Source organism: Geotrypetes seraphini, chromosome 16 (assembly GCF_902459505.1).
Source record: "Geotrypetes seraphini chromosome 16, aGeoSer1.1, whole genome shotgun sequence".
Taxonomy (NCBI): Eukaryota; Metazoa; Chordata; class Amphibia; order Gymnophiona; family Dermophiidae; genus Geotrypetes; species Geotrypetes seraphini.
This window is the reverse complement of record NC_047099.1, coordinates 24,092,844-24,115,501: the sequence shown is the minus strand read 5'-3', so window position 1 is coordinate 24,115,501 and position 22,658 is coordinate 24,092,844. Positions and strand designations below refer to the sequence as shown.

Sequence of the window (22,658 nt, the reverse complement as noted above, 5' to 3'; positions counted from 1 at the left end):
TCATTCAATTCCTTCCATCCACTGTGTGTCTTCGCTCTACGTCTTCCATTTGCTGTTACTGTGCCTCTCTCTTCACCCCCCCCCAATTGGTCTAGCACCCATCTTCTTCCCTCCGCTCCCCCATAGTCTGGCATCTGTCTTCTTCCTACTCTGTCTTCCACATTTCCCTTCGGGGTCTGTTCCTCTCCACCCTCCTTCAATGTCTGTCCTATTCCTTTCCACCACCACCTTTCCCTCCCTCCTTTACCATCTGTTCCTTTCTACTACCCTTCAGCTCCTCTCACGTGGCTTATCTATCTACCTTCCTCCCTCTTATTTTCATGGCACGTTACAATGTAATTTGTGCAAGCCACTGGAGCCTGCGAGCTCGGTCCCTGTCCCATCCCCACAAACCATCTCGCTTCTGTGCTCCTATTTTCTCCATTTCTAATATCTCCCCTATGTATCTGTCATTGCCCCCCCCTGTGTCCATATACCATCCCCATGGCATGTCCCCTTTATGTCTCTGTCCCTATGCCCCATGCACATAATTTCCCCTCTTTCTGTTACCTTCCTGTGTCCAGATTTCCCCTATCTTCCTCTTCCATACCAGTGTGTCTCTTCTTTTCAACCCCATCTAGCTTTTTTCCCTCTTTCTCCCCCCCCCCCCCCTTCTAGCATCTGGCTCACCTGCCTGTCCTTCCCTTTCTTTCCTGCTGTGGGTTTTTCTTTCCGTCTTCATCCCCTTGGCCCAGAATCCTTTTCCCTTTCACTCCCTCCTTCCAATTTGAGCCGGGAACACGAGCGATCGCATGGTCCCCGCAGCCACCACTCGCCTGCCCAATCGATCCTACTGTTTAGCCAGCTCTCTCCCTTCGCCTCACCTTAGTTTGTAGGTTTTGTTTTTCGGCGACATGCACGCTTTCCCAAAGAGCCGCGCACGCGCGGCTGCTCAGTGTTCAATCTTCTGCTCTGCTGCAACTTCCTGTTTCCGGTTGCGTCAGAGCAGAAGATCGAAAATGAACAGCAGCGGGGACCGGGGGAGTTTCATGGGAGCGCGTGCGGGACCCGGCCTGAGGCCTAATCAGTGTCTGCACCGTACGACACACCAGGCAACATCTCGCGGCACGCGGTTGAAAAACACTGCACTAGAGATCATTTCATCCCCTTCATATGTCTCCAACATGTACTCATTAACATTTTTCCTGCTGATTTCAGAAATGCAAAGGTGAAAGGAAAGTTTAAGGAGTCATACCTACTGCCTTCCATGTCTGTCAAGCCTCAGATCAGATCAGAAGAACCCCTGCCCAGGGAGAAATTGAACCCTCCTACCCCCAGCATCTATGTAAGTTGTCATTAGCTTGAAGTCCTCTCCTCAGACTAACCAGAGGGTTTTAACCCAGTCTTTGGGACACAATCAGCCAGTCAGGATTTCAGGATACCCACAGTGAATATACAAGAGAGCGTTTTGCATACAATGAAAGAAGTGCAAATTTATCTCAAACATATTCATTTTGAATACAGTATCTTGAAAACCGGACTTGCTTGGTGTGTCCTGAGAACTGGGATAAGAACCCCTGGACTAAGCTAATGGGCATTAGCTCCCATTTGTTCCTGATGGCACAGCAGTAACTTTTCAGCCTTTAGCTGGGGGCCCGAGTCTATAAACCGCCTAAAAGCACATACATTGTAGGCGCCACTCAAGCGGTTATCAATCAACTGCTAGGCATCATTTATAGAATCCTGCCTGGTGGCACCTAGGCATCGCTAGGTATCTTGGAGGTAGACTCTGATATATTAGGCCAGGTTTTACCAGGCCTAATTTACTGGCGCTTAAGTCAGTCACACCTGTTCTCTGCCCCTAACCACACCTAGTTTTCAGGTACGCATCGTAAGGTGTTGCTAGGCACTGCACAGAATTCCACGCCTAATCTATAATTTTTAAAAATAAGAACATAAGAATTGCCGCTGCTGGGTCAGACCAATGGTCCATCCTGCCCAGCAGTCTGCTCAATTAATTATTGAATTTTAATTTTTTAAAATTAATTGTTGAATTAAATTTAGTGGTACAGTCAGTTAGTTACCACGCCTTTTAAGCTAATTGATTTAATTTAGGTGGGCGTGAATTTTAATTGATTTAATTTAGGTTAGGCAGCCTCAGTTACAGCACCTAACTTATGCACCATTTATAGCATCAGGCTCTATGTGTCTTTATTGCATGGCATATACTGAAAGCCAGGAAAGTAGAGGAGTAGCCTAGGGAAGCCAGAATTGAAATCCTGCTTCTCCCTCTGATGTTCCTTGTAACCTTTGGCAGTTCACCCTTTGTTGCGAGTTATAGGCCCTGCTGACTGTAACCGAATACGTAACTTGCCTCGAACTTTAATTTGGAAAGACGAATAATTAAGTCTAAAATCCAGGGGCAGAGTATATCTCTTCACACCAAATACTTCACTAAGGTTTTTTTTTAATCTTTGTATTTTCATAGTTGGAAAGTAAACGAGATGCTTTCTCTCCGGTGCTACTCCAGTTCTGCACAGACCCCAAGAACCCCATCACTGTGATCAGAGGGTTAGCTGGCTCCCTGCGACTTAGTAAGTCTTTAAAAGGAACCTATGGATGTCTTTCTTTTTTTTAGTGTTTCACAAAATGAGTACAGCATAGACCCAAGCATAGCAAGCTTCTTTGTTCTCGCCTTCTTCCACAGACCTGGGTCTTTTCTCCACAAAGACACTAGTGGAGGCAAATGGAGATCATTGTGTGGAGGTGCGGACACAGGTACAGCAGCCCTCGGATGAGAACTGGGACATCTTGGGCAGCAAACAGGTGTGGCCCTGCGAGAGCAGCCGCTCCCATACCACCATTTCCAAGTACGCGCAGTACCAGGCTGCCTCTTTCCAAGAGTCGCTGCAGGTGAGTATTTCCTCCACAATGCTGAAATGATAACGACACCCTCCCTGCACTGGGTTGATCAGTGATGATAGCATGCTGGAGTTTCTGCTGTGCTGTCCGCATTTCAGTTTTGCCGAATTTTATGCTTGTTCAGTTTGGACGTTTTTGTGTTTGACAAATAATAATTAGAAAACCATTGTTAAGGCCATGACAGTTAATTATTTTAAACAACAAACAAAAAAAATACAAGAATTAGCGTCAACAGGCAGTGATATTTGGTTAGCGGTAAAATTCAGACTGCTAGCTGTACTGCTGATTGGATAAAGTTAACCAGAAGGCCACCTGGATATACCAAATACAGTACTCCCCCGATATTCGCGGGGGTTATGTTCCAGGAAAAACCGCGAATACGGTTTTTAGGCAGGAGGGCAGCCGGAGCGCCAGCGAGTGAAGGAAATCCCTCGCAGTATGCTCCGACCGCCTCTTCCTGTACTAAAGTCGGGTCTCGCCAATCAAGAGCTGCTTTGACACGCAGCTCCTGATTGGTGAGGCCCGACTTTAGTACAGGAAGAGGCGGTCGGAGCATACCGCGAGTGATTTCCTTCACTCGCCGGCGCTCCGGCTGCTCTCTCCTGCCTCCCCTTCGCGAATGGGAAAATACTGCGAATGACTGGGACCGCGGACTGTGAATTCGTGGGGGAGCACTGTATAGTAATTAATGCTACAAAACAAGAATTTGGCAGAAAAAAAAACTCCCAAGTCCCCGTTCAAAACTAACCAGACACTGGATCAAAAAAATCATGATTGGATATTTAAAGAGAGGCAGTACGGGCCAAAAAAGCTAGATAATAAATACATAAGACTCTTTTTGCCCCAGGCAGGAAACTCATAGGTGATCAGCACCAGGTTAATAACCTAAATAAGTCCTGCCCCGTACATCATCTAGTCCTGTACAAAATGCATAATAGCAACCAGTGGAATGAAAGGGGAAAGGAAAGCGAATCAAAAACTAATCAAAAAGTCACAAAGATATAAATATCACATGTATCACGTACAATCAATCATTCTTTCCAGGATGGATTATTGTAACTCCATCTGTCTAAGTCTAACCAAGAAAAGACTTCAGCGGATCCAGAACACTGTGGCGAGGTTGACCATCGCAAAAAGTAAATTTGATCCTGTTTCCCCGCTTCTGTCAAAACTTCACTGGCTTCCAGTGATTTCTAGGGTTCGTTTTAAATGTACCTGCCTAACATTCAAGATCCTGCATGGCATTCTTCCTCCCCTAATTCCACTGTCTTGGAATTCTTCGAGACCTGACATTACCAGATCCACCCAGAAACTTAAACTATCTTTCCCCTCGTTAAAAGGCATCATCTATGCAGGAAAATTAGGGAAATCTCTTTTCTTCAAAATCACCGAGCTTTGGAATAACCTTCCTGCCCTGCTGCGGAATCTGGGCACCTTCCAATTATTCCGAAAGCATCTGAAAACCTGGCTTTTCTCAAAAATGTAAAGCTCACCACCCCCTTTATAACCACTAATTCTTATTATGTTCTTCCCTTATTTATTAAAGTACCTGTAAACTGTGCCGAGCTCTATTTTTATGGAGAGGATGCGGTATATAAACTTAAGGTTTAGTTTAGTATGTGTCAATGTCCATAAAGGAAAATAATATTTCAAGTAATATAATCGGAAACTTATCTGAAGCGTATAAAGTTCTTGTCACAGTTCAGAGCACAGGAAATTCCTGTCCTGGCTCAACAGAGCTCCATTTCGAAAACCTTCTTCAGGAGCTGAGACACTGGAAATCAATTCCACAGATTTAAAGAAAGCGGGTAGAAAATGAAATACTCCCGCAACAAACTCTTGCCTTTTCACTGGAAAATGGTCTGACTGTAGCTGCTAGCCAAATCTGCCTACTGGCCACCCAAGCACTATCCAGTGCAGTGGTGTAGTAAGGGGAAGGGGTGCCAGGGGGCCACACTTCGCACCTTCCTTCCCCCCCCCCCGCCGTACCTCGTTAAATCTTTGCTAGCGCAAGCAAATTCTCTAGCCTGCTGCTTGTGCCAGCCTGGCTGCCCTCTGAAATCACTTCCGGGTTGCGGGGCCAGGAAGTGATGTCGGAGGGAAAGCCAATGTTGGCGCAAGCAGCAGGCTGGAGAAACTGCTCAACCTGGCGAGGATTTGAAGAGGCACGGGGGAGGGGAGGGCATGAGTTGCCACCCTCATGCCCTCCCCTCCTCCGTGCCTCTTCAAATCCTCGCCAGGTTGAGCAGTTTCTCCAGCCTGCTGCTTGCGCCAACATTGGCTTTCCCTCCGACATCACTTCCTGGCCCCGCAACCTGGAAGTGATGCAAAAGGAGGGGACACATCCACCCCGGGAGCCTCCTACCCTTGCTACGCCACTGTCCAAGTGGTCAGAGGGCACTAGTCAGTTAAGTGCCAGCCAGTGTAAAAATTAGTGGCATTATCTGTTTAGCAGCACCTGAAAGTGCTAACCGGTCGAGTGTCTCTTTGAATATCAGCCGGTAGGTTCATTAATAAAGGCCTCCACTGCACAGTTGGATGGGATCATAGTACAAGGTCTAGGGCACCGTCAATCCCTAAGAAAAGGGAGCTACAGAATTTTGTAATGAATGGAATACATTCTTGAAATAATAAGAGAGATGGATGGGGAGGGAATTTTTATCTTTTGTATAGATATGATTGATTATAAGTGCTTGGTTGATTATCATTATTTGTATATAAATTGTATTGCTCAATTTATTGGGCATTAAAAATTAAATAAAGTTAAAAAAAAGAGAGAGAAACTACCACAATCGCTTATGCACACTTAACATTGTCTTTTTTTAAAAAAAAATTTCTTACATCTTAAAATTTTTTTTACATTTTGTTGTTACTGCTGTCTCATGGATCAGAGGGTGCTGAAGGGAGGTGAAAGTGGAATTAGGGAGTTGTGGGGCGGAGGGAAGGGGGTCTTGCGTTATATGACTTTGTGTCTTTCACTGGTCTTTGCAGGAGGAGAAGGACAGCGAGGATGAAGAGATAAATGAGAAAGGAAACGCAAGTGAAACACATTCCAGGTAACGGGAAAGTGAGAGAGAAGACCAAAGCTCAGGGAAAACTGACTCCTGGGCGAAGGAGAAGAGAGGAGGAGACTGGTTTCTGGTGGAAGAGGAGGCAAACCAAAACTTTCAGGCTAGGAGATGGGAAGGGAGTTGGGGAAAAGAGAAAGGGAAGGAGGCAGAAAGCAAAGCTGTGTTTTGCAATGGGAATTCTCCATGGACAGCAGGATCATAGAGACACACAACTGACGATGCCATCCAGATAGAGAGCCCTAGAAGCTAGAGCAATTCTGGGAGTTTTACCTAGCCAAATAATTTTCCATCTGTCCAGGGTTGCAGAAGTAAGAAATTTCTGAATCATACTTTGGCATCTCAGGCAGCTCTTCATGACAACGAATTCCAAATATTGTTGCTTACTACCCATTCCTATGGCCATTTTAGAAAACAATTGAAGACCTATCCTTTTTCTAAATATTTGACTGTTTAATGAATCATCTTATTTCATGTAACATGTTTACTTTTATAACATTTTGTAAACCGCGTTGAACTTCTAGTTACGCGGTCAATAAGCACAATGTTATGTTATGTTATAGCTGATACGGGCTTAATCGTTATTGATGGCAGGATAGGATTATATGTCTGTACAATCCTGCTCTCTGCAAAGAATCCCCAGTACAGTCGAGCAGCATGCATGTCCTCGTATTAATCAGTGTTCTTCAACCTTTTTACACCTATGGACCGGCGGAAATAAAAGAATTATTTTGTGGCTCGGCAAACTACTAAGACTGAAATTTTAAAAACCCGTCTCCGCTCCATCCCGCAGCTCGATCCCCGTCCCCGCGAACTCGGTCCTCGTCTCCATCCCGTGTACAGGGAGTGGGGAAAGAGAGAGAGATCCATGGTGCATCTTTCCCACTCCCTCTACTGCCATATCCAACATTTTTCCATCTCTCATCCCCTGGATCATGGGCAGCATTTTTCACTATTGCCCACCAGCCCCATGCCCAACATTTCTCCTTCTATCACCCCTCTCCAGCACCATGCCACACCTCTCCTTCCATCACTATGTCCAACGTTCCTCCCTCTTGTGTCCCCTTCAATATGTCCCTCTGTTCCCTCTCCACCACCATATCCAACATTTCTCCCTCTCATCCTTCTCTTCCCCATGTATCTCTTCCTCACTCCTCTCTCTCTCTATGCCCAACAATTTCCCTCTTTCTTCCTTTCCCCATGTGCACCATCTCTTTCCCTCTCACAGACTCATCCCCAGCAATTCTCCCTTTCTATCCCCTCCCTTATGTCCCAAGTTCATGCCTCCTCCCTTCCTTCTGTATCCCGAGTCTGTGTGCTCCCCTCCCTGCCTTCCAACATTTGTCCCAAATTCATGCCCCTCCCATGTTCCATCATGCTCCCCCCACTTGTTCAGAGCTGTCCAGCCTCTGCCGCAGCCGGATCAGTGTCCCCTGCAAACACTTGTCCGTCTTCCTTCCGGCTTGGCTGCTTCTTATCTTCAGTGCCAGCTGCACTTGTTTGCCAGGACAACATGCAACATCTCTTTCACGCTGCTGACCCGGTTTTGGTTCCAGGCTAGCCATGTGCAGCATGCAAGAGCCAATGTGCACTGTCCCGGCAAACAAGTACAGCTGGCGCTGAAGATAAGGAGCAGCCAAGCCGGAAGGAAGACGGACAAGTGCTTGCAGGGGACACTAATTCTTCACGGACTGACATAAAGAACACTGACATAAATGATGACTCTATAGCAGGGGTGTCAAAGTCCCTCCTCAAGGGCCGCAATCTAGTCGGGTTTTTAGGATTTCCCCAATGAATATGCATGAGATCTATTTGCATGCACTGCTTTCATTATATGCTAATAGATCTCATGCATATTCATTGGGGAAATCCGGAAAACCCGACTGGATTGCAGCCCTCGAGGAGGGACTTTGACACCCCTGATAAACAGCTAAGAACTGCCTTTATTTTTCTGTTGGCAGTTTTGGCAACCTGGAGACCAGTCTTGGGACATGGGAGGATGGCTAAAGTTGAAACATGCTAGGCAAACAGATTTTGCAGAACAGTCGGTTCATGTTCTGATGATTGGGTAATATTTTAACATGTGAGTCATTGCCAGAGAACGTGGTGAAAGCAGTTAGCTTAGCAGGGTTTAAAAAAGGTTTGGATCATTTCCTAAAAGAAATGCCTGTAAGCTATTATTAAGATGGACTTAGTAAAATCCACTGCTTATTCCTGGGATAAGCAGCATAAAATTAATTTTACTCCTTGGGATCTTAGCAGGTACTTGTGGCCATTATTTTTCCAACAACTGAAGTGAGGCTCACCGGCCTGTAGTTTCCTGCTTCATCCCTGTGACCACTTTTATGAATAGGGACCACATCCGCTCTCCTCCAATCCCCAGGAATGACTCCCATCTCCAGAGATTTGTTGAACAAGTCTTTAATAGGACTCGCCAGAACCTCTCTGAGCTCCTTTAGTATCCTGGGATGGATCCCGTCTGGTCCCATCGCTTTGTCCACCTTCAGTTTTTCAAGTTCTCATAAACACCCTCCTCCGTGAACGGCGCAGAATCTACTCCATTTTCTCGTGTAACTTTGCCAGACAATCTCGGTCCTTCTCCAGGATTTTCTTCTGTGAACACAGAACAGAAGTATTTGTTTAGCACATTTGCTTTCTCCTCATCACTCTCCACATATTTGTTCCCAGCATCTTTTAGCCTAGCAATTCCATTTTTTATCTTCCTCCTTTCACTAATATATCTGAAAAAATTTTTATCTCCCTTTTTTACATTTTTAGCCATTTGTTCTTCCGCCTGTGCCTTCGCCAAACATATCTCTCTCTTGGCTTCTTTCAGTTTCACCCTGTAGTCCTTTCTGCTCTCCTCGTCTTGGTTTTTTTTATATTTCATGAACGCCAACTCTTTCGCCTTTATTTTCTCAGCCACTAGGTTGGAGAACCATATCGGCTTCCTTTTTCTCTTGTTTTTATTGATTTTCTTCACATAAAGGTCCGTAGCCATTTTTATCGCTCCTTTCAGCTTAGACCACTGTCTTTCCACTTCTCTTATGTCCTCCCATCCTAACAGCTCCTTCTTCAGGTACTTTCCCATTGCATTAAAGTCCGTACGTTTGAAATCTTGGACTTTAAGTATCGTGCGGCCGCTCTCCACTTTAGCCGTTATATCAAACCAAACCGTTTGATGATCGCTACTACCCAGGTGAGCACCCACTCGAACATTAGAGATACTCTCTCCATTTGTGAGGACCAGATCCAATATCGCTTTTTCCCTTGTGGGTTCCGTCACCATTTGTCTGATCAGAGCCTCTTGAAAGGCATCCACAATCTCCCTACTTCTTTCCGATTCCGCAGACGGAACATTCCAGTCCGCATCTGGCAGGTTGAAATCTCCCAACAGCAGAACCTCCTCTTTCCTTCCAAACTTTTGGATATCCACAATCAGATCCTTATCAATTTGCTGCGATTGAGTCGGAGGTCTGTAGACTACACCCACGTAGATAATCTACCTCTACTCTTATCTGTACCCCTCAATCCCTTTGTCTTCCAAGTACCTATCCAAAGCTTCCTTGAACTCCTGTAGCGTGCTCCTGTTTATCACATCCTCTGGTAGCGCGTTCCATGTATCCACCACCCTCTGTGTGAAAAAGAACTTCCTGGCGTTTGTTCTAAACCTCTCCCCTTTCAATTTCTCTGAGTGCTCCCCTTGTACTTGTGGTTCCCCTTAATTTGAAAAATCTGTCCCTGTTTATTTTTTCTATGCACTTCATGATCTTGAAGGTTTCTATCATGTCTTGAAGGTTTCTATCATGTTCCTATTTTGTCTGTGCACGACGACTGTTTTGTGGAGGGCAGGATCTCTGAAGATGTAACATTTTGTGGGGAAGGGGGCTCCGTCTTATCTCTCTGTTCTCCTTTTACAGCACAAACACCGAACAGAAAACCCCACACATCATCAAATTCGGAACTAACATCGACCTGTCGGATCCCAAACGGTGAGTGTGGGGGACGGTTCTCTGCCCCGAGAGAGAGGATGGCCTTGTCTGCCCAGTCTCACGTTTTCTGTTCTCTCTCCACCCGTCGTTAGGTGGAAGCCTCAGCTGCAGGAGTTGTTGAAGCTGCCAGCCTTCATGCGTGTCACTTCCAACGGGAACATGTTGAGTCACGTAGGACACACCATCCTAGGCATGAACACGGTGCAGCTTTACATGAAGGTGCCAGGGAGCCGCACTCCAGGTAAGAGGGTTGCAGAGGGGAAAACAGGCAATTGGAGGCGCAAATCCCAGTAGTAGTAAAACGCTAGTAATGCTAGTAAAAACATAAGAATTGCCGCTGCTGGATCAGACCAGTAGTCCATCGTGCCCAGCAGTCCGCTCACGTGGCGACCCCCAGGTCAAAGACCAGTGCTCTAACTGAGACTAGCCCTACCTGCGTACGTTCCGGTTCAGCAGGAACTTGTCTAACTTTGTCTTGAATCCCTGGAGGGTGTTTTCCCCTATTTGAATCCCTGGAGGGTGTTTTCCCCTATTTGAATCCCTGAAGGGTGTTTTCCCCTATAAGAGCGTTCCAGTTTTCCACCACTCTCTGGGTGAAGAACTTCCTTACGTTTGTACGGAATCTATCCCCTTTCAACTTTAGACAGTGCCCTCTCGTTCTCTCTACCTTGGAGAGGGTGAACAATCTGTCTTTATCTGCTAAGTTTATTCCCTTCAGTATTTTGAATGTTTCGATCATGTCCCCTCTCAGTCTCCTCTTTTCGAGGGAGAAGAGGCCCAGTTTCTCCAATCTCTCACTGTAGGGCAACTCCTCCAGCCCCTTAACCAAGGTCTGATCCACCTTCCATCCACCTGTGGCCTCTCCCCCCCCTCATCCATCCACTTTGCCTTAGATTTTCCTTCTTCCTCCCAGTCCAGGAGCTCCTAATTAGAGGAGAAGCAGAGTATGTGCATGTGATGTTGCCTGTGCAGATGGGATTGGAGTAGTAGCCTGGAAGGTCCCACCTTCTCTGGTCCTAAAGAAAAGCACCCCCGGGGGTTAATTGCTGATGTGAAGGTCAAAAGCACATAGCAGAGAGACAAAAAGGAAAGGTGGCCCTATGACAGACTCCAGAAGAGCGTTCCAGTTTTCTACCACTCTCTGGGTGAAGAAGAACTTCCTTACGTTTGTACGGAATCCATCCCCTTTTAACTTTAGAGAGTGCCCTCTCGTTCTCCCTACCTTGGAGAGGGTGAACAATCTGTCTTTATCTACTAAGTCTATTCTATTCAGTATCTTGAATGTTTCGCTCATGTCCCCTCTCAGTCTCCTCTGTTCGAGGGAGAAAAGGCCCAGTTTCTCTAATCTTTCACTGTACGGCAACCCCTTCAGCCCCTTAACCATTTTAGTCGCTCTTCTCTGGACCCTTTCGAGTAGTACATTGTCCTTCTTCATGTACGTTGACCAGTGCTGGACGCAGTACTCCAGGTGAGGGCGCACCATGGCCCAGTACAGCTGCATGATAACCGTCTCCGATCTGTTCGTGATTCTAGAGTCCGCAAGTTGAAGGAAGAGCATACCCCCCCCCCTCATGTGATGACCCTTTTATGTCTCTCTTTCCTTTAACCAATTGTATTTCTCCCCTAATCCTTCTGTTTCTATTACGTCAATTTAGTCTTAACTGTTCAATGTCTTCCCCTTGATTTTAATGACTCTGATACTGTGAACCGCTTAAACAACTTTTTAAGCGGTATATCAAATTTTAAACAAAACTTGAAAAACTCGATAGACAGAATTCTCACCCTTTCTGAAGGTAGTTCCTTCAAGACGTACTTCTGTACGTCTTGAATATGGTCCTGTGACATGAGTGGTCAGCTGACTAGTGTTGGTGCTGGTCGTGTTGACTGTCTAAATCTACCGCGCCCTGAAGCAGTATCGTGTTTACGAAACGTGCATGTCGGTGTTGGTGCGTTTATCATCTGGGTACAGGCTTAATCCCTTGCCGAGATGCGACAGATAAATTGGACAAAATCTAAACTATAGCATATAAGTCAGGGTTCTCAAAGTCCCTCCTCGAGGGCCGCAATCCAGTCGGGTTTTCAGGATTTCCCCAATGAATATGCGTGAGATCTATGCGCACGCACTGCTTTCAATGCATATTCATTGGGGAAATCCTGAAAACCCGACTGGATTGCAGCCCTCAAGGAGGGACTTTGAGATCCCTGGCCTAGACCAGACATGGGCAACTCCGATCCTTGAGGGCCGCAATCCAGTCGGGTTTTCAGGATTTCCCCAATGAATATGCACGAGATCTATGCACACGCACTGCTTTCAATGCATATTCATTGGGGAAATCCTGAAAATCCGACTGGATTGCGGCCGTCAAGGAGGGACTTTGAGATCGCTGATATAAGTTAATGAAAGATATAAGAACCATAACTATTATAACTTCAGTAAGTTTTCAATATATGAGCCGATGGAATATATGAGCTAATGGAAGGGATGGGGAGGGAGGGTTTCTTTTTTATGCTTTTGAGAATAATATATAAGAATATCAAGTGATTTCAAGTTTTATTAACGTTTGATGAATCGCTTATACAAATTTTCTAAGCGATGTACAATTTAAAAGCCACTAGATAGTGGTCTCACGTACAATCACAATACATACTACATTGATCTATTAACATTTTAGCAATCGAAATAGGGACAATTCTCTGATTAAATATTGTACACTTGTTATTAGATTTGAAAATGAATAAAGATTTTTTTAAAATATATATATATGAGCCGATGAAGAAGCGTAGTGGCGTTCAGCGCCTTAATTTCGGCATCTTGAATGCCGTGACGTGCCGCTTCTGATGGCTCTTTAAAACTTATATCTGAATCATGCCTATTGAATGGTTATAAATTCATTGCAATACTAAGTTCCTTTGAAAAACACGTCTTGTGAATTATTTTTGGTTTGGACTTTTTTTTTGTGTTTCTATAAATCATACACCCAACCTTTCAAACTGCCTTCAACCGGTCTAGATGCTTCTTGTTTTCTCTGTGATGTGCTGTTCCTGCCATGACTGGTGCTGCTCCTCTGAGGAATTGCATTCCTGTGATGGCAGTGGATGAATGTGGTCACCTTTTCCCAGCTGTTACTTACCGTTGCTTCTGCTGCATTCCCCGCAGGACACCAGGAAAACAACAACTTCTGCTCTGTGAACATCAATATTGGACCGGGGGACTGCGAGTGGTTTGCAGTGCATGAACATTACTGGGAGACCATCAGTGCCTTCTGTGACAAGTAAGGACCGGAGATGGGGAGAGGAGGAAAAGGATGGGAGCTAGTGGGGTGAGAGGGTGAGGACGATAGGACAGTGGTGACAAAGGCTTCAGTTACGTTGCCGACTCCAACCAGAAGAAGAAAAAACAGGGGATGGGGGAGGAGCACAGAGAGAGAGAGAACCTGATACAGGAAGGAGACTCTAAATCAGGGCTGCCCAAGTCCGGTCCTCAATATCTACTGGCAGGCCAGGTTTTCAGGATATCCACAATGAATATGCATGAGAGAGATTTGCATACCAAGAAGGCAGTGCAGACAAATCTTTCTCATGCATATTCATTGTGGATATCCTGAAAAGCTGGCCTGCCAGTAGATCTCGAGGACCGGACTTGGGCAGCCCTGCTCTAAATTATGGCCCTCCTTTTATCAACAATCTATAGAACTAAATGGTTAATTAAATAGTTAAATATAAAAAGACAAAAACCATTCAAAGAACAACTTAAATTGTAGCAAATATTTCTCTTCACTTTCTTAAAACAAGTGAGACTGATAGGAACAAGCCCAGGGCAATTTATCTCACATTTTTCTCCTGATGACATCATAGGCTTGACCCCGTCCTTCCTACCATTATTTAAAGTATCAATTAAATTACTTAATTACTTTATTAATAAATTAATTACTTTCTTATTAGTATCTTCTTATTTAATCTAACCTAACTCTTAAACAATTCATCAAATTTTAATATATTAGTATTTTAATATCTCATTAAATTTCTTTAATTTTCATTCAATTTATTAAAAATCTCATAACTAGTTAATACTAAAAATTAAAGAAAAACTACAATTAAGCTGAACACTCAGATGATATTTTAACTTTTTAAAGTGCGTTTATGCTTCAAGTATTTTCCAAAGTATTTCTTTTTTTTTTAACATTTTTATTGATTTTTTCATATAACAACAAGTGTGTCATAAATTTTCATACACTTATCTTAAAAATACACTTGATATCTCTAAAATATACTTTATATAAAACATTTCTTATATTATCCTTATTATAAAGTATTTCAAAAAGGTGTCTCAGTGCTCTGTCATCAGGAGAAAAAATTTTTCTTCTTCTCTTGTTAGAAATTCCAGTATGAGATAAATTTGCTACAATTTAAGTTGTTCTTTGAATGGTTCCTCCTTTTATCAAACCGCGTTAGCGTCTTTTCTCGCTGGCCACTGCGGTAAAAGCTCCGATGCTCATAGGAATTCTATGAGTGTCTGAGCTTTAACTGCAGCAGCCGGCAATAAAAAACCCTAATGCGGCTTGATAAAAGGGGCCTACATGTCATGGTAGATTAACAAAACGTTAAGTTCAAAATTTCTGCAGTTTCGGATTATTGCTAACTCATAAGAGATTGCTTCAGGGAACTGCATCAGGATCATGGAATGCTTTGCTATTAGAGATTCATAGAGAATACAGTATAATCTCGTCATAACGGACTTCAAGGGACCTGGAAAAACAGTCTTGTTATATCCAGAGTTGCATTTTTTAAAAACTTTATTTAGGTCAACTTGAAACAACGTACAATCAATGAACAACAGTCACTGCACAAGCATGTCAGCAACATCAAGAACAAAACTCAGCAAAACATTGGTATGGCACGAAACGATTGCAAAACCAGAACACTAAAAGATGTTCTAAAGCAGTTGTTTTTCAACCTTTTTACACCTATGGACCGGCAGAAATAAAAGAATTATTCTGTGGACCGGCGGTTGAAGAACACAGGGCTAAGTCGTGGGCCAGACCCCGCCCATCTCTACCCAATCTCCACCCCAGAACCCGCCCCCATAATAGTACTAATTGCACGTTGCAACGTCAGAGAGAAGGCTTCCGGTTCAGGCGCAGGACGCACGTAGGAGCCACTACCCATGGCTTTGTGCACTGAATCAGTTAGGAAGAGGGAGCGGCTCGAAGATAACGCCGCATCGATCGCACCGTGGACCGGCGGATGAAGAACACTGTTTTGGGCCTGATGCACTTGCTGGCTCTGTGGACCAGCAGGAAATTTCTGTGGACTGGCACTGGTCCATGGACCGGTGGTTGAAGAACATTGTTCTAAAGCATTATGAAACATTGTCCTGGAAAGAAAAATATTCTGTCATTTTCTTCTGGGCTGCATTTTGATACTATATCACCGGCACGCCACGCCTCGTGTAGGCGGAGCCTGCGTGTCCGTTCTAGTCGAACAAAACTACCGCTAAAAGCGGCTCTAAGGACCAAATTGTTTGTCCGTTATATCCGCTATATGCGATGATTTTCTGCATGTTTATAAATGCGCATGGCCGAGACCAATGGACCTCGTCCGCTATAGATGAGGTTCAGTTATAAGCGAGTCCATTATAATGAGATTATACTGTATAATTATATAAGGTTTGGAAGGTTATTGAAAACATGGTTATTCAGTAGATACTGGTGGTGAGTCTTAACAGAATGATAATTATAGAATGAGCAGATCCATTTTTTTTTATTACTGGTATCTTTTTTAAAAATATAAAAATAGAATAAATAAAATTAAAAATTGTTTTCTTATTGTGGTATTTCTAATTTACCTTGATCTTTTTGTGTGCTTTAAATGGATTATAAAAGTTTGTTTAAATTAAATAAAATCCATGCATTTGCACGACAGGATGCAACAAGGTTACATTTGGCACTCCACCTTGTGCTCTTCTGCTTCAGTAAGAGTCATTATTTGTTATGGATACAGGCACAATGTGGATTATCTGACTGGGTCCTGGTGGCCGATCTTAGAGGACCTGTACAAGGAAAACATCCCAGTGTATCGCTTCATCCAGCGTCCCGGTGATCTGGTGTGGATCAATGCTGGCACGGTACATTGGGTGCAGGCCACAGGATGGTGCAACAACATTGCCTGGAATGTTGGACCCCTGACACGTGAGTACCGCAATGTTTAATATACAAAAAAAGTCTTCAAAAACATTAATTTTATGTCAAAAACAAACAATGCAGGATGGTTCATAGACAAGTTTACCAAGGTTATAAAAAAATTGATATACCATTCTATCATATATTTCAAGGTGGTTGTACAATAAAAATTAGGGTACCGTATTTGCCGGCGTATAGGACGACTGGGCGTATAAGACGACCCCCCAACTTTTAGTTAAAAAATAGAGTTTTGTGTTATACTCGCCGTATAAGACGACCCCTTCTTCCGCACACCTTCTCTACCGCCCCGGGTGCAGCACAGCCGGCCAGGTTCCCTTACTTTTGTGGCACTTCCCCGACCGACCGACAACAGCCCCGGTCCGACAAACCTCCCTGCCCTTAACTGCGAATCTAAATTACCTTCTTACAGCTGCTGTAAGAAGGTATTTAGATTCGCGGCTACAGGGCAGGGAGGATTGTCGGACCCGGGCTGTTATCGGTCGGTCGGAGAAGTGCCACAAAAGTAAGGGAACCTGGCCGGCTGTGCTGCAACCGGGGCGGGGCGGCCGCCCCTCTCTCTTGGTACCGCGAGGCTACTCTCCTTCTCCTTACCTGCCATGCCTGCAGCACAGAGCCGAACGGAAGTCTTCCCGACGTCAGCGCTGACGTCGGAGGGAGGGAGGGCTTTGTTTAAGCTTTGTTTAAGCCCTCCCTCCCCTCCGACGTCAGCGCTGACGTCGGGAAGACTTCCGTTCGGCTCTGTGCTGCAAGCAGAGAAGGTAGGGAGAAGAAGAGCCGCGCGACTGAGTACATCCAGCCCCGCAAGTAAGGGCATGTAAACTGTACCCGGCGTATAAGACGACCCCCGACTTTGGGGAGGATTTTAAGGTACTAAAAAGTCGTCTTATACGCCGGCAAATACGGTAATTCAAATAATATACCATAAAAAGGACAAAAAAAATAAGACGCATGACTGGACAAACAGATACAGAAGGATAATGGGGAGAAATAACAGTATTATTTTTAAGAAAAGAGAAGATACCAGGAAAAAGAACAAGAGGGCGGGGTTGTAACAAGTAGGTCCAATACAGGTGAACTAAAAGGAAGTTTAAAAATCCTTATAAGGACAGTTAAACTTGGGAAAGTGTCGTTAAAAAGGAACGTCTTAAGAGACGACTTAAATTTCTCGAGGGACGTTATCTCTCTTAACGTGTTCGGTACTGCGTTCCAAAGGGTTGGAGCAACCACAGAAGAAATGGTATTTCTTTAGCTGTTGCTTATACATGTAAATGTTCGTTACAGATAATAAGCTGTGCGTGTATTTTCTTTTTTATTATTATATACTTTATTGATTTTTGTTACTAAAAGATAACAAAATACAGGAAAATAAACATCAATTCTAGTCCACATTAATGGAGCCAAATACTGCCACACTTTAGTTATATAATAAGAAATAAATTAAAACAAAATAGAGTATTCCTGGCAGGCAAAATAGGCCTCAATCAAATATGTCACTTTTTAATCTTCAACCAAATTAGTATCTGAAACTTTCTGCACAGGTTTATCTTTCAAGAAATTTTCCAACTGATAATGGATCTACAAAAGTATATTTATCATTCCCATATGTTACAAGGCACTTACAAGGAAATTTTTAGGAAAAATGCAGCTCCCACAGCCAAAACTTGAGGTTTAAGCTGTAGAAATTGCCTTCTCCTAAGTTGTGCCTGTCTGGACACGTCCGGAAAAATATTCAGTTGTCCACAAAACAGCTTTCTTATTCACAAAGTATAATTTAAGGATTTGTTGTTTTTCCATCTCCAATTTGAAGGTTACCAATAATGTAGCCTGTTTAGTTATCAAATCTTTAGAAGATTAAAAAAATTGGGAAATATTCAGCCTATCTGGTGAAACCAATCTATCATTTTCCCCTTCTTCCCTTATTTCTTTGGAACTCCTAGGAATATAATATAGACTAGTCTTTAAGCCCGTTACATTAACGGGTGCTAGAATATGTGTGTGTTTGTGTGTATTTCTTTCTTTCTCTCTCTCTCTCTCCTTAGCCTGTTTCTGTATTTCTTTCTTTCTGTCTTTCTTTTTCCTTAGCTGTCCACCACGCAGTACCTATTTCCTGCTCCCCCTGTCCAGCATTAGTCCTCCGTTCCTTCCCCCCCCCCGTCCATCAGCACCTCTTCCCCTGTCCAGCAGTACCTCTTTTCTGTTTCCCCTGTCCAGCAGTAGGCCTCCCTTCCTTTTTTTGCCCCCCGTCCATCAGCACCTCTTCCCCTGTCCAGCAGTACCTCTTTTCTGTTTCCCCTGTCCAGCAGTAGGCCTCCCTTCCTTTTTTTGCCCCCCCTCCATCAGCACCTCTTCCCCTGTCCAGCAGTACATCTTTTCTGTTTCCCCTGTCCAGCAGTAGGCCTCCCTTCCTTTTTTTTTTGCCTCCCCCCCCCCCGGTCCATCAGCACTTCTTCCCATGCCGACATCTGCCTAAAGCCGCCGCGGCCTGCAGGCACTGACAGCCTCTGCGGCCTGCTCCCACTCCCTCCTCGCCGTCGCTTGCCGTGCCGTCGCTTGTCGTGCCGTCCTCCCCCCCCCCCCCGGGAAGCTTCATTTCGGCATCGGCAGCCTTCTGTTTGCGGGCTGCCCGCCCGTGTTTCAATTGAAAGCCGCCGACTTACCTTAAATTAAGAGGGAGCTGCTTAAAGGCTAACGGCTCCCTTTATTTTTATTTTTTTCTTCAAACCCGTCGTCACAGCTCTGTGCACAGTGAGAGTCGGGGGTGAGGAAGGCCGCCGCAACCTCGCGGCTACCCCCAGCTGTGTAACTTTTTTTTTTAGTTGAAAGCCGCCGCTGCAGCTCCTCTCTCGATCCTGGTGCGGTTCGATAGAGGAGCCGTGGGCGCGCATGCGCACTCGTGTTTCCGTGACGGATCAGGGAACACGACTTTTGAGTGCACATTGCGCGGCCTAGCATTTTATTATATTAGATTGTCTGGTATAAAAGAGTCTACCTGAGGGTATTCTAAAATATCCCTCAGGTACAGTGCATGTATTTTCTTAGCATAGATTACAGTAAACAGAAGACATATACACGTTCTTACATGCATGCAGTTGTCGGGGGTTTTTTGAACACAGTGCTTCTCTGTTTGGGGGGGGGGGAGATCACATAAAGGCTGGTGAACCCCTGACAGAATCCCTGGCTGAAGCTGCAAGACTTAAAACTGTTTTTGTCAGCCTTTCAGCACTTGTTATCGAGTGGCTATTTTTGGGCAAACAGATAACCAGGTGGCCGTGTTTCTTGTCAAGCAAGGGGGTTGGACTCGTACTCCTGATGTCTGGAAGCCGTGAGCTACAATGCATACAGCATTTCTGCAAGCGGCCCACTGGCTGCAGAGATGAGCTGAGCGGAATGTGAGATCAAATATTTTTTTTATTTATTCAAAAGTCAAGCAAGATGGTCCACATAACAAAACCAAAGTAAACAGAAAAGCCCTTTATTCTTACAGGAAGTTATAATTTGCATATAGAAACATGATGGTAGATAAAGGCCAATTGGCCCATCCAGTTTGCCCATCCGCAGCATCCACTATCTCCTCCTCTCCCTATAGGCCAGGGGTAGGGAACTCTGGTCCTCGAGAGCTGTATTCCAGTCGGGTTTTCAGGATTTCCCCAATGAATATGCATGAGATCTATTTGCAAGCACTGCTTTCAATGCATATTCATTGGGGAAATCCTGAAAACCCGACTGGAATACGGCTCTCGAGGACCGGAGTTCCCTGCCCCTGCTATAGACTAAGGCTTGTTACACCCGCATTGTGAGGTCATAGAGCTTTATGGTTATAGGCTAAGGCAGGGGTGTCCAATGTCGGTCCTCGAGGGCCGCAGTCCAGTCGGATTTTCAGGATTTCCCCAATGAATATACATGAGGTCTATTTGCATGCACTGCTTTCATTCTATGCTAATAGATCTCATGCATATTCATTGGGGAAATCCTGAAAACCCGAGTGGATTGCGGCCCTGGAGGACTGACATTGGACACCCCTGGGCTAAGGCTCTTTACACCTGCATTGTGAGGTCATAGAGCTCACATGATAGCAGATAAAGGCCAAATGGCCCATCCAGTCTACTCATCCTCCTCTCACTAAGAAATTCCACGTGCCTGTCCCACACTTTCTTGATTGAATTCAGACAGTCTTTGTCTCTACCACCTCTACCGAGAGACTATTCCACGCATCTACCACCCTTTCTGTGAAAACGTATTTCCTTAGATTACTCCTGAGCCTATCGCCTCTTAACTTCATCCTATGCCCTCTCACTCTATTTATGTCACATAAGCATTGAAATGTCTCTATCATATCTCCCCTCCTGCCTTTCCTCCAAAGTATACTTATTGAGATCTTCAAGTCTGTCTCTTGGTACTCATTATGACATCATTCACTAGCCCATATCTGAAAAAGAATCAACTCAAGCCTGAACAAGAGGGACAGAGGTCTCATAAGAACATAAGACTTGCCGCTGCTGGGTCAGACCAGTGGTCCATCGTGCCCAGCAGTCCGCTCACGCGGCGGCCCTCTGGTCAAAGACCAGCGCCCTTACTGAGACTAGCTCTACCTGCATACGTTTCGGTTCAATAGGAACTTGTCTAACTTTGTCTTGAATCCCTGGAGGGTGTTTTTCCCCTATGACAGACTCCGGAAGAGCGTTCCAGCTTTCTACCACTCTCTGGGTGAAGAACTTCCTTACGTTTGTACGGAATCTATCCCATTTCAACTTTAATAATAATAACGAAATAACCGCCATAATCTTATGACTTCTAGGCGGTTCACAGTGAAGAGAGCTGGATCGTCAGTGAATTACAGATTACAATTAGTAACATACAATACACTTAGTACAGTACACGTATTTCTGAAGTTATCAGCATGGAGTTTCCCAGGAACTCCATAAAATTAAATTCAATAGGGTCGTCTCTCTGGATGTGCAGGGGTAAATTCTCCGAAGGTTGCAGTAATTTAGTTGCCAGGGTGATGAAGCGTGCTAATTTCGTGTCAGAACTGTCATTAGAGAATGTCTTAGAGATATTTGGAGTATCGAGTTAAAACAGCATATTTCTGTTTCTCGTTGGCCACGAATCTGGACTTGGAGATTAAGATGTACAATGTCAGCATCTATGAGACAAACCTGGTTGTTTTTATTACATATAATTTTTTGGACTCCAGTTCAGTTGAATAAAGTAGATAGTTCTAAATCTAATAGATGTTGGCATTGTCATATTGATATTGGGACTTTGGATCATCTTTTATTTTTTTTGTCCATTGATACTTGGCTTTTGGAAGTCGATTTGGGGGCAAATTAATAATATTCTTCAATCCTCTATTCCTTTGACATATGAAGCAATAATTTTTGGAACGATTCTGCATGAGAAACCCACTTTGGATAGAAATAATAGTCGCCTTTTCATGATCTTATCAGGAATAGGGGTTCAAATGATCACATCTAATTGGAAAAATCATGATAGGATTAATTTTAGTTTTTGGTTGGCAACTGTATGTGCAACATGTAAATATGAAAAGATTATGGCAGAGCGTTTAGGGTTTGTTAAATCCTTTAAGGGGATTTGGGGTCCATTAACTAATTTTGTCACATTATAATTAAAGTGATTCTTTTTTCTTTATGTTAGATTCCTTTGCACATCCGGGGTGGGGGGTGTATTATTTATTTAGAGGTATAAATTTCATCATATTCTACAATATTGATGAGTATAATATAATATCATTACTGTTATAGGTTAAGAAGGGATTTAAAATTTTTATTGTAATATTTCTGAGGTTAATAGTGTATTTTCATATAGTTTGTTTTTTTTCCGATTTTTCAAATGTATACATTGTCAAGTTCAAAATATCAATCAAGAAATTAAAAAAAAAAAGAGAATGCTAGCTTACTTTTAAGTCCACAGTTCTGCAGCTGACGTTGGACGCTTTAGGCAGTTTAGCGTGTAACGGCTAATATTCTGTAACCTCTGCCTGTAACTCCTAGGTGCACTTCTGATCCGTCAATTAATAGCACTTGGCATTTGGTTAAACAATTAAGCTAACACTTTATTCTATAAAATGCGTGTGCAGCTTTGCACACTTAGGACTAGACTTGGTAAACGGGGCCCAAATTTGGATGCTGAAAAAATGCGCACAGAAGCCAGAATTCTGTACAGGGCATGCTGTGGTTAGGTGGCACTAAGCACCCTACCGCTGCCTAACCGACCAATCAGGGGGCATGTTTCTAAAAAAAAAAAAAAAAATTGACGTGCCTGTCTTGCGTCTACAGAGGTGTATAGGGATGCCTACAGATGCCCAAGGCTAGCAGGGGTGTGGTTTGTGCCGGAAGGGGCACCTCCGTAAGCGTGAGGACGGCGCCTTAAATGTAGGCCTTTGAAATGCTGGCCTACATTTAAGGTGCCTGTGTTAAAAAAAACAACAAAAACCAGCCGCGATTCTACAGACCACATCGGTGTATGATTGACATGCC

General features: G+C 44.1%; 1 protein-coding gene across 8 annotated transcripts in view; it reads left to right on the top strand.

The window, feature by feature from the left end:
* Window positions 1-22,658, top strand: part of KDM6B (lysine demethylase 6B) — a 236,655-nt gene that overhangs the window by 198,392 nt on the left and 15,605 nt on the right. For all 8 annotated transcript variants that reach the window (XM_033924256.1, XM_033924261.1, XM_033924253.1 and 5 more), the window contains 8 exons: window positions 1,198-1,324; window positions 2,468-2,573; window positions 2,687-2,892; window positions 5,893-5,957; window positions 9,890-9,961; window positions 10,054-10,202; window positions 13,119-13,233; window positions 15,962-16,149. In XM_033924256.1, the coding sequence (XP_033780147.1) occupies window positions 1,198-1,324; window positions 2,468-2,573; window positions 2,687-2,892; window positions 5,893-5,957; window positions 9,890-9,961; window positions 10,054-10,202; window positions 13,119-13,233; window positions 15,962-16,149 (1,028 nt within the window). The remainder of the gene's footprint in view (window positions 1-1,197; window positions 1,325-2,467; window positions 2,574-2,686; window positions 2,893-5,892; window positions 5,958-9,889; window positions 9,962-10,053; window positions 10,203-13,118; window positions 13,234-15,961; window positions 16,150-22,658) is intronic.